The sequence below is a fragment of the Nannobrachium achirus genome (genome assembly GCF_963921795.1).
Source record: "Nannobrachium achirus genome assembly, chromosome: 15".
Lineage (NCBI taxonomy): Eukaryota > Metazoa > Chordata > Actinopteri > Myctophiformes > Myctophidae > Nannobrachium > Nannobrachium achirus.
In genome coordinates, this window is record NC_137822.1 from 132,747 (window position 1) to 145,000 (window position 12,254).

The 12,254-nt window shown below is 41.7% G+C and overlaps 1 protein-coding gene across 1 annotated transcript in view; it reads left to right on the plus strand.

Moving 5' to 3' along the window:
• Nucleotides 1-1,242: 1,242 nt before the first annotated feature.
• Nucleotides 1,243-12,254, plus strand: part of LOC308299117 (E3 ubiquitin-protein ligase LRSAM1-like) — a gene marked incomplete at its 3' end in the record, with an annotated part of 25,476 nt that continues 14,464 nt past the window's right edge. The window contains exons 1-9 of the mRNA XM_080742841.1: nt 1,243-1,323; nt 1,814-1,870; nt 3,497-3,541; nt 5,028-5,105; nt 6,357-6,425; nt 7,548-7,673; nt 9,313-9,403; nt 10,409-10,515; nt 11,134-11,163. Coding sequence (XP_080598967.1) covers nt 1,252-1,323; nt 1,814-1,870; nt 3,497-3,541; nt 5,028-5,105; nt 6,357-6,425; nt 7,548-7,673; nt 9,313-9,403; nt 10,409-10,515; nt 11,134-11,163 — 675 coding nt within the window. The 5' untranslated portion in view covers nt 1,243-1,251. The remainder of the gene's footprint in view (nt 1,324-1,813; nt 1,871-3,496; nt 3,542-5,027; nt 5,106-6,356; nt 6,426-7,547; nt 7,674-9,312; nt 9,404-10,408; nt 10,516-11,133; nt 11,164-12,254) is intronic.

A 12,254-nucleotide genomic window follows, 5' to 3' on the forward strand; every position in this document is an offset into this window, starting at 1 on the left:
TATAGCAATGATTACTGTCACAATATAGAGCTATTTAACACTGTTACTGAACACTCTATAGCAATGATTACTGTCACAATATAGAGCTATTTAACACTGTTACTGAACAAACACTCTATAGCAATGATTACTGTCACAATATAGAGCTATTTAACACTGTTACTGAACAAACACTCTATAACAATGATTACTGTCACAATATAGAGCTATTTAACACTGTTACTGAACAAACACTCTATAGCAATGATTACTGTCACAATATAGAGCTGTTTAACACTGTTACTGAACAAACACTCTATAGCAATTATTACTGTCACAATATAGAGCTGTTTAACACTGTTACTGAACACACACTCTATAGCAATGATTACTGTCACAATATAGAGCTATTTAACACTGTTACTGAACACTCTATAGCAATGATTACTGTCACAATATAGAGCTATTAACACTGTTACTGAACAAACACTCTATAGCAATGATTACTGTCACAATATAGAGCTGTTTAACACTGTTACTGAACACTCTATAGCAATGATTACTGTCATAATATAGAGCTATTTAACACTGTTACTGAACACTCTATAGCAATGATTACTGTCACAATATAGAGCTATTTAACACTGTTACTGAACACTCTATAGCAATGATTACTGTCACAATATAGAGCTGTTTAACACTGTTACTGAACACTCTATAGCAATGATTACTGTCACAATACAGAGCTATTTAACACTGTTACTGAACACTCTATAGCAATGATTACTGTCACAATATAGAGCTGTTTAACACTGTTACTGAACACTCTATAGCAATGATTACTCTCACAATATAGAGCTGTTTAACACTGTTACTGAACAAACACTCTATAGCAATGATTACTGTCACAATATAGAGCTATTTAACACTGTTACTGAACAAACAAACACTCTATAGCAATGATTACTGTCACAATATAGAGCTATTTAACACTGTTACTGAACACTCTATAGCAATGATTACTGTCACAATATAGAGCTATTTAACACTGTTACTGAACACTCTATAGCAATGATTACTGTCACAATATAGAGCTGTTACTGAACAAACACTATAGCAATGATTACGATTGTGTTGATATGTATTCATCCTATTGTTCTTATTTTTTTTAGGTCACCTTCCTTTGTACAGACAAACAGACAGACAGACAGACAGACAGACAGACAGACAGACAGACAGACAGACAGACAGACAGACAGACAGACAGACAGAATGCCTCTGTTCTTCAGAAAGAGGAAACCCAGTGAAGATGCCAAGAAGAGACTGGAATATCAGCTGCATATGGTGAGCAACACACGCACGCATGTGGTCATACCAGATGCTTATTACAGGGTTCCCACGGTCAATGAAAAATTTCACAATAAAACCGTGTTATACAAAATTCCAGTGCTCGTCAGGGTGGGGGGGTCCCCAGTTCAAATATGATTTTGGGGGTCACGGCCTGAAAAGGTTGAGAACCACTGGCATACACTACCTGTCTTTGGGCATATTGCACATAGGAGCAAGCGACTCATTATTGAGCTGAATTATTGTTATATAGTCCTGGAAATCGGGTTAAATATTCTGGGAACGTTTTGGTAAAGTTTTGGAAATGAATTGGTAAAGATGTGTGGGATCCTGGTTAAATATATTAACCATCTGAGATGACACCTGGATCTAATAATTCATCCTATGTTCAATGACTGTGTGTGTGTGTGTGTGTGTGTGTGTGTGTGTGTGTGTGTGTGTGTGTGTGTGTGTGTGTGTGTGTGTGTGTGTGTGTGTGTGTCGTCAGTCTAAGGAAGTGGGTGCTGATGACATCCTGGACATCTCAGCATGTGAACTATCAGAGGTGAGACAACAGCGCCCCCTAGGGGTTTTCAGAGTGGGTGAGGGGTTGCCTGACTGCGAGCGCCAGACATCTCACACTACGTTTCACTTCGGGAGAGAGTCTGAGATTACGGACGGAGATTCTACTTCGGCGTGGGCGGGCTAAAGTCTATTGACGTCACATACACACACACACACGCACGCGACGGCGACGTGGCGTGACATTGCAAAAATACGTTATTTCTCATAACATATTATATGTCTGCAAACTCTGCATGTTTACGTTAGTGCAAAATGGTATTAAAACGTGAGGAAACGGCACTATTTCATAGTTTATTAAAATAATACGAGTCGAGTCTGACTCCGCCATGACAGTTTTCACGGACCAATCAGAGTCCACTAGACTCTCACGTGGGCAGAGGACACCAATCAGAGTCCACGAGCGAGTCTCACGTGAGCTCAAGAGCTCTGTTTGGAGGGGGCTGGGACCGGAGCAGCCAAACCACGTGCCCCAAGCATACAACCCTGATTGGCCCATTCAATGCGCCCGCTTTTCAGGCGCGCTCGAAATAAAATAAAATATGTGCAGCTTCAGTCCACACTACAAACCACCCACCAACAGGGGGTGGTGATGTGCGGACTGAAGTATCAGGCTAGGTGAGGGGCACCCTGATCATTTGATAGTATTTGGAATTTATTTGGACACTTGAACAAATATTTAGGTTCATTTGGAAGTTGGAACTTGAAGTACAAAGTTATTTTCAGTCAGTTCTAACCAAAATGGCTGTTATCTCAAAGTTTTCCTCGCAACATAATCACTAAAATATCGTCACTGTCGGGCAGAAACCTCGTATCTCCAAGTATCAAATGTGTACGTCTTTCGGTAAAGCAAAGCCCTGCTTCATCATACAAGACTGTCACACAAAACTAGTGAAAACAGCAGATCTACAAGCACACAACGCCTCGCATCATATAGATGATAAATACAAAACGAACGGTTTTGGACATACAAGGTTTCCACCCGACAACGACGATATGCTATAAATATAAGGTGCTGGGAGTGAAAATTATAATGTAGGGCTGCCTCGGATTAAAAATAAATATTCATGGGGTGACCTGAGACAAAAAAAAAAACTTTTGAGAACCCCTGCACTTGGGGTCCACACAATAAACCCATTCCCAAGATGCACTGCAATCTTTCATGGCCAGATGTGACTTATGGGGACTGGTAGTGTTACTGACTTATGGGGACTGGTAGTGTTACTGTGATTGGCAGCTTATTGTGTCTAAAAAGACATATTTAGTGTCTTGTACGCATGCTCCCATCCACTGAAATCAACATCATTAAAATCACTAAAACGATAGAAAGCAGCAAATGAAAACATTTTAACACTGATCTTTTCTTTTCTCTAATTACGATCTAAAATATGAAAAAAACTAAGTTGTCCTTTAACCCATTCAGAACGGGTACACTATATTGTGTATTATTATTTTATGTTTATTGAAAAATAGCAGATATACAAGCTCGCAGCGCGGCACCGAGTGCCGCGCTGCGAGCTTGCAGATCTGCTATTTTTCACTGGTTAAAGCAGTCAATAATTCTAGGCCTAAATGGGTTAATGCTAATAATAATAATATGTATTTCCAGGTGCCGTCCAGTGCTCTTTCTATCTGCAAAGTACTTCAGAAGAAGGTAGGTTATTTTTCAGCTTGTAGATCAGCTGTCACCATTAGGACGTTTCACAGCTTGTAGATCAGTGATGTCATCATTAGAACGTTTTACAGCTTGTAGATCAGTGATGTCACCATTAGAACGTTTTACGACCACTCAAATACTTGCCATTAACGATTAACGTTTCTGTCGTTGACAATGACATTTCTGTTGGCTTGTAGGCTTTGAAGTTGCACATGGCAGATATGACACACAACCTAAATATACAAAGAAATGACTGACACATCTGACATTGATAGTGGAAATCAAAGCCGACCTACAAGCTCACAACACGCGTTGTGAGCTTGTGGATCTGCTATTTCCACTATTTGATGAGCACCCACAACAAACAAAAACACGCCTCGCGTGGCTTATTGCTTTTCTAAAACAGTTACAATATGGCAACATGAGAAATCATAGACATGTACCAATTAAAACTGTTCTATTTCACTAATAATTGTCTCCACCAGCCGAAGGCAGGGGGAGAGTATGTTTTCGCCCCTGTCCGTGTGTCCGTCCGTCCGTGAGTGCGTCCGTCCGTCCTCCAAGTTTGTTACCATCTCCGGCACCGTTGGCCCGATCGCTGCCAAACTGAGCACACACACTCCCTGGATGCCAATTCAGAACCTCTGCCCCACATTTTTCAAATCAGCCTCATGGTGGCGCTATAACAGGCCGATTTGTGTGGCCTGGTTGTTACCAGCTAATCTCCGGCGCCGTTGGCCCGATCGCTGCCAAACTGAGCACACACACTCCCTGGATGCCAATTCAGAACCTCTGCCCCACATTTTTCAAATCAGCCTCATGGTGGCGCTATAACAGGCCGATTTGTGTGGCCTGGTGGAGACCTGTGCTCGGAAGAGCACTGCTTCTAGTTCACTATAAGTTCTGCTCTGCAAGAAAGTAGTCCCCAGCCTTGTGCCAACAACACAGGTGCAGATAATTGGTGCACTGTGGAACACTGTGGAAAGAAATAACACACCTGGGTTTGATATAAACTGATTCAAGGTGTGGGTTATAGTCTCATATACCACAGCAACCAGCCAATTAGCCCTATTCACGGCCCGCCCACCTACTTCCGTATCCCCCGGGTGCTGGCCTCAATTTAGAAGGGGAAACTATAACAGAAATAGCTGGACAAATCGTTATTTCTAACCGTAAAGTAAATTATAATGCTTTGTGCCGTTTACTATCTTGTGTTCTTGATCATGCTAGCCGTATTTTATACTTTACTATTCGGAAATTGCATTAAATTTGCGATTTCTGTGTTAACTCTATGGGCTTATAGTAGGATTTTCCCCTTCAAAACAGGACTTCAGCACCCGGGGGATGCTGAGTGGGCGGGTCGTGAATAGGGCTAATCAGAATCAAGGAATGGAACGAGCTGTTTTAGAAAGCATCGTATACCACTAGTTATGGTTTTAATTACAGTTTTATTATAGGAACGTTTTTGTTTGTTTGCTTTCAGGTTCTTATTCTGCACGGCAACGAACTGAGATCACTGCTGCCCAAGACATGTGACATCATCTCATTGGCTACCATAAAGGTAAACATGTCTCTCTGCGTTCTATGATCCTATAGTTTACTGAGACGCTACGCTGTCTCTCTGCGTTCTATGATCCTATAGTTTGCTGAGACGCTACGCTGTCTCTCTGCGTTCTATGATCCTATAGTTTACTGAGACGCTACGCTGTCTCTCTGCGTTCTACGATCCTATAGTTTACTGAGACGCTACGCTGTCTCTTTGCGTTCTATGATCCTATAGTTTACTGAGACGCTACGCTGTCTCTCTGCGTTCTATGATCCTATAGTTTACTGAGACGCTACGCTTTCTCTCTGCGTTCTACGATCCTATTGTTTACTGAGACGCTACGCTGTCTCTCTGCTTTCTATGATCCTATAGTTTACTGAGACGCTACGCTGTCTCTGGGCGTTCTATGATCCTATAGTTTACTGAGACGCTACGCTGTCTCTCTGCGTTCTATGGTCCTATAGTTTACTGAGACGCTACGCTGTCTCTCTGCGTTCTATGGTCCTATAGTTTACTGAGACGCTACGCTGTCTCTCTGCGTTCTACGATCCTATAGTTTACTGAGACGCTACGCTGTCTCTCTGCGTTCTACGGACCTATAGTTTACTGAGACGCTACGCTGTCTCTCTGCGTTCTACGATCCTATAGTTTACTGAGACGCTACGCTGTCTCTCTGCGTTCTACGATCCTATAGTTTACTGAGACGCTACGCTGTCTCTCTGCGTTCTACGATCCTATAGTTTACTGAGACGCTACGCTGTCTCTCTGCGTTCTACGATCCTATAGTTTACTGAGACGCTACGCTGTCTCTCTGCGTTCTATGATCCTATAGTTTTCTGAGACGCTACGCTGTCTCTCTGCGTTCTATGATCCTATAGTTTACTGAGACGCTACGCTGTCTCTCTGCGTTCTATGATCCTATAGTTTACTGAGACGCTACGCTGTCTCTCTGCGTTCTATGATCCTATAGTTTACTGAGACGCTACGCTGTCTCTCTGCGTTCTATGATCCTATAGTTTACTGAGACGCTACGCTGTCTCTCTGCGTTCTATGATCCTATAGTTCACTGAGACGCTACGCTGTCTCTCTGCGTTCTACGATCCTATAGTTTACTGAGACGCTACGCTGTCTCTCTGCGTTCTATGATCCTATAGTTTACTGAGACGCTACGCTGTCTCTCTGCGTTCTACGATCCTATAGTGTACAGTATCTCCATATCTCCATGCTGTGTCTTCATGTATTGAACATTGTTTTGTTTGTCTTCAGGTTTTGGATCTTCATGAGAACAAACTCACATCTCTGCCTGAAGACATCGGGAGACTGGTGTCATTACAGGTAAGATGCCCCTACTGGCAGTCTGGTGTCATTACAGGTAAGATGCTCCTACTGGCAGTCTGGTGGCATTGCAGGTAAGATGACCCTACTGGCAGTCTGGTGTCATTGCAGGTAATATGCCCCTACTGGCAGTCTGGTGGCATTGCAGGTAAGATGCCCCTACTGGCAGTCTGGTGGCATTGCAGGTAAGATGCCCCTACTGGCAGTCTGGTGGCATTACAGATAAGATGCCCCTACTGGCAGTCTGGTGTCATTGCAGGTAAGATGCTCCTACTGGCAGTCTGGTGGCATTGCAGGTAAGATGCCCCTACTGGCAGTCTGGTGGCATTACAGATAAGATGCCCCTACTGGCAGTCTGGTGTCATTGCAGGTAAGATGCTCCTACTGGTAGTCTGGTGTCATTGCAGGTAATATGACCCTACTGGCAGTCTGGTGTCATTGCAGGTAAGATGCCCCTACTGGCAGTCTGGTGTCATTGCAGGTAAGATGCTCCTACTGGTAGTCTGGTGTCATTGCAGGTAAGATGCTCCTACTGGCAGTCTGGTGTCATTGCAGGTAATATGACCCTACTGGCAGTCTGGTGTCATTGCAGGTAATATGACCCTACTGGCAGTCTGGTGTCATTGCAGGTAAGATGCCCCTACTGGTAGTCTGGTGTCATTGCAGGTAAGATGCCCCTACTGGCAGTCTGGTGGCATTGCAGGTAAGATGCTCCTACTGGTAGTCTGGTGTCATTGCAGGTAATATGACCCTACTGGCAGTCTGGTGTCATTGCAGGTAATATGACCCTACTGGCAGTCTGGTGTCATTGCAGGTAAGATGCCCCTACTGGTAGTCTGGTGTCATTGCAGGTAAGATGCCCCTACTGGCAGTCTGGTGGCATTGTAGGTAAGATGCCCCTACTGGCAGTCTGGTGTCATTGCAGGTAACATGACCCTACTGGGGTGCAGGCCGTCTAAAATGGAACCAAATGGACCCTTACGGGTCTGTAACTATGAGAGTGTACAAATGGAACCAAATGGACCCTTACGGGTCTGTAACTCTGAGAGTGTACAAATGGAACCAAATGGACCCTTACAGGCTGTAAATATAGTGTTCATAGTGGTTCTAATGTTCCCGCAGGTCCTCAACCTCCAGCAGAACCAGATCAAATCCCTCCCAGACTCCATCGGTCACCTCCAGCTGCTACAGACGCTCAATGTCAAAGGTGAGAGGCTGCCTTACCACTGTAGACCACTAGGGTGCACTGTGTCACTGTGATGACCTTTCATTACCACTGTAGACCACTAGGGTGCACTGTGTCACTGTGATGACCTTTCATTACCACTGTAGACCACTAGGGTGCACTGTGTCACTGTGATGACCTTTCATTACCACTGTAGACCACTAGGGTGCACTGTGTCACTGTGATTTAGAGGTCTTCACAGGTCCCAAAAAAATGACTGAAATCGAAATGGACCCTCAAATTTTGTCCGATTCCGTCCCGTTCCGACTTTCTTTGTTTTTTTACAGACCGAAACCCGTGACATGTTGTCCCGAAATCCTTTTATTTCCGAGGTTCCGAGAGACCCGGCAAGGTTTAACTGCTTTCTAATCAGCCTGGCAGTAGGAGTATCTACGCATCACGCATGCATTACACACGCACCAAGCTCTTTTTTCCCCCACTGTAAATCTGATCCTAGAGCAGCATTATCATCTCACAGTTACACAGCCATTCTTCATGTCGCTGCCTCGCGGCTAATAACGGACCTGAATCTGATCCTAGGTCAGCATAAACACAGCACAGCGCACAAGTTAAACACAACTCCACTCTCCACTCCTAAACACAACACACACGTTAAACACAACCCCACTCTCCACTCCTAAACACACACTTTAAACACAACTCCACTCTCCACTCCTAAACACACACGTTAAACACAACTCTACTCTCCACTCCTAAACACACACGTTAAACACAACTCTACTCTCCACTCCTAAACACACACTTTAAACACAACTCCACTCTCCACTCCTAAACACACACGTTAAACACAACCCCACTCTCCACTCCTAAACACACACGTTAAACACAACTCCACTCTCCACTCCTAAACACACACGTTAAACACAACTCTACTCTCCACTCCTAAACACACACGTTAAACACAACTCTACTCTCCACTCCTAAACACACACGTTAAACACAACTCTACTCTCCACTCCTAAACACACACGTTAAACACAACTCCACTCTCCACTCCTAAACACACACGTTAAACACAACTCCACTCTCCACTCCTAAACACACACGTTAAACACAACTCCACTCTCCACTCCTAAACACACACGTTAAACACAACTCCACTCTCCACTCCTAAACACACACGTTAAACACAACTCCACTCTCCACTCCTAAACACACACGTTAAACACAACTCCACTCTCCACTCCTAAACACACACGTTAAACACAACTCCACTCTCCACTCCTAAACACACACGTTAAACACAACTCCACTCTCCACTCCTAAACACACACGTTAAACACAACTCCACTCTCCACTCCTAAACACACACGTTAAACAGAACTCCAGTTCGATCCTTATCCTGATCAGAGGAGCGCAGCAGCGCACGGCAGCGCTCACACACACATTTATTGATTACTTTACAGTTTGCATAAAAAAGCAGAAAGTACACACACGTCTACACACACGTCACACACAGTATGGATCCTGTCGGGTAATACACATATTGATTGACCCTGGGTGGAGCTGGGTTTTTTTATTCATTGAATAATGGAGAAGTCTCTTTCTTTTATAATTAATATGTCAACAAATCTGTCTGTGACTCTGTAGAGTTTCACTGTAGATGCAGTGAGTCTATCTGTCTGTCTGTCTTATCTTCAGAGTTTCACTCTAGATGCAGGGAACATGTGTTATCCTCCAGCCAGTGTGTGTGCAGGAGGAACAGCAGAGATCCAACGATTCCTCTGTGCTGGTAAGACATCTACAGTCTCCTAGCATCATTTACTTGCCTGGCTCCAGCCAATAGACCCGCCCACTCTCTGAGTGGACTGATTCTCTTGGTCTGGATGTGTCATATGACGCGTCCCTTCATACGGTATCTTGGCTTACCGACCAATGAAATCAATGCAATACGGAGGAGGGGTGCGTCTAACTTTTGAAAATCAACAGAAACAGTGGAGGGAGGGGTGGCTCACCAGCGTTCTTAATTGCCTCCTTTGATCTTCAGAAGAGCTACAACTACAAGTGTCGATAGCTCGTTAGTGATTCTCTCTAATCAATGAAACATCAAAGACAATGACCTGTTTGGTGCATGTCATAGAGGGGAGGGGGAGGAGGGAATGTTTTGTGTGCAAAAGTCAAACACAACCCCTCCCACCAGATCTCTTGTGATTGGGAATTTCAAATGTTAAATCCCCTCCCCTTTTCAATCAAATAGAATGGGGACAACTTCAGACTCAAGCCCCAGCGTAGAGTCTGAAATCAGGCTAATCATTTACTGCTTCCTAGCATCGGTGTGTTTAATAGAGTATTGTTTCTTCTTCATGTGTTTAATAGAGTATTGTTTCTTCTTCATGTGTTTAATAGAGTATTGTTTCTTCTTCATGTGTTTAATAGAGTATTGTTTCTTCTTCATGTGTTTAATAGAGTATTGTTTCTTCTTCATGTGTTTAATAGAGTATTGTTTCTTCTTCATGTGTTTAATAGAGTATTGTTTCTTCTTCATGTGATTAATAGAGTATTGTTTCTTCTTCATGTGTTTAATAGAGTATTGTTTCTTCTTCATGTGTTTAATAGAGTATTGTTTCTTCTTCATGTGTTTAATAGAGTATTGTTTCTTCTTCATGTGTTTAATAGAGTATTGTTTCTTCTTCATGTGTTTAATAGAGTATTGTTTCTTCTTCATGTGTTTAATAGAGTATTGTTTCTTCTTCATGTGTTTAATAGAGTATTGTTTCTTCTTCATGTGTTTTATCAGAACTAGGAGAAGAGTATTGTCCTCCATCTCAGTATCTGCTGCCGGTGTTGGAAAGCGACCGCCTCAACTTACACTCTGACTATGTGGATGGAGAACAGGCCTGGCAGGTAGGACTATGCTATGCTATGCTATGCTATGCTATGCTATGCTATGATATATTATACAATGTTATCTATGCTATGCTAAGTTACACTCTGGCGATGTGGATGGAGAGCAGGCCTGGCAGGTAGGACTGTGCTATGCTATGCTATGCTATGCTATGATATGATATATTATACCAGTACGATGTTGTCTATGCTACGCTACACTATGCTATGCTATGCTATGCTATGCTATGATATATGATATATTATACCAGTACGATGTTGTCTATGCTATGCTACGCTACACTATGCTATGCTATGCTATGCTATGCTATGATATATTATACCAGTACGATGTTGTCTATGCTATGCTACGCTACGCTACACTATGCTATGCTATGCTATGCTATGATATTCTATAGAGCACTGAAGTCCTTTTTAAAGTGACGTCTTGAGCCTGCTGATCTGCTATTGTTTGTCAAATGTCCCAGAATAAATGACAAAGTAAATATCATTATTTTAATAAAGACTTGAATGTTCTCGTCCTTCAGAGTAAAGGTAATCATTAATAAATACTTGTATGTTTTCTGTCCTTCATAGTAAAGGTAATCATTAATAAATACTTGTATGTTTTCCTCACAGAGTAAATTTAACGAGTATGAGAAGAGGAAGGTACGTGACAGAAAAACCAACATCACAACCACAAACACTACTATTACTATTATTATTACCCCTATTACTATCACTACTACTACTACTACTACTACTACTACTACTACTACTACTACTACTACTATTACTATCACTACTACTACTACTACTACTACTACTATTACTATCACTACTACTACTACTACTACTACTACTATTACTATTACTACTACTACTACTACTACTACTACTACTACTACTACTACTACTATTACTATCACTACTACTACTACTACTACTATTACTATCACTACTACTACTACTACTACTACTACTACTACTACTACTACTACTATCACTACTACTACTACTACTACTACTACTACTATTACTATCACTACTACTACTACTACTATTACTATTATTATTACTACTATTACTATCACTACTACTACTACTACTACTACTATTACTATCACTACTACTACTACTACTATTACTATCACTACTACTACTACTACTATTACTATTATTATTACTACTATTACTATCACTACTACTACTACTACTATTACTATTACTATCACTACAACTACTACTACTACTACTACTACTACTACTACTACTACTACTACTACTACTACTACTATTACTACTACTATTACTATCACTACTACTACTACTACTACTATTACTACTACTATTACTATCACTACTACTACTATTACTATCACTACAACTACTACTACTACTACTACTACTACTACTATTACTACTACTATTACTATCACTACTACTACTACTACTATTACTATCACTACTACTACTACTACTACTACTATTATTATTACTACTATTACTATCACTACTACTACTACTACTACTACTACTACTACTACTACTACTATTACTACTACTACTACTACTCAGTGTAAAATTCGATTTAGTTTTAGTCAGTCTTTTTCATAACATTATATATTTTATATTTAGTTTTATTTGACAAAATATCATAATATTTTAGTCGACTAAATCTACAGTTGATTTTGACAAATACAAAAATGTATTTTGGCGATGCCGTGATTGTGTCATAAAGCCTGCTTTTACACTTGCAT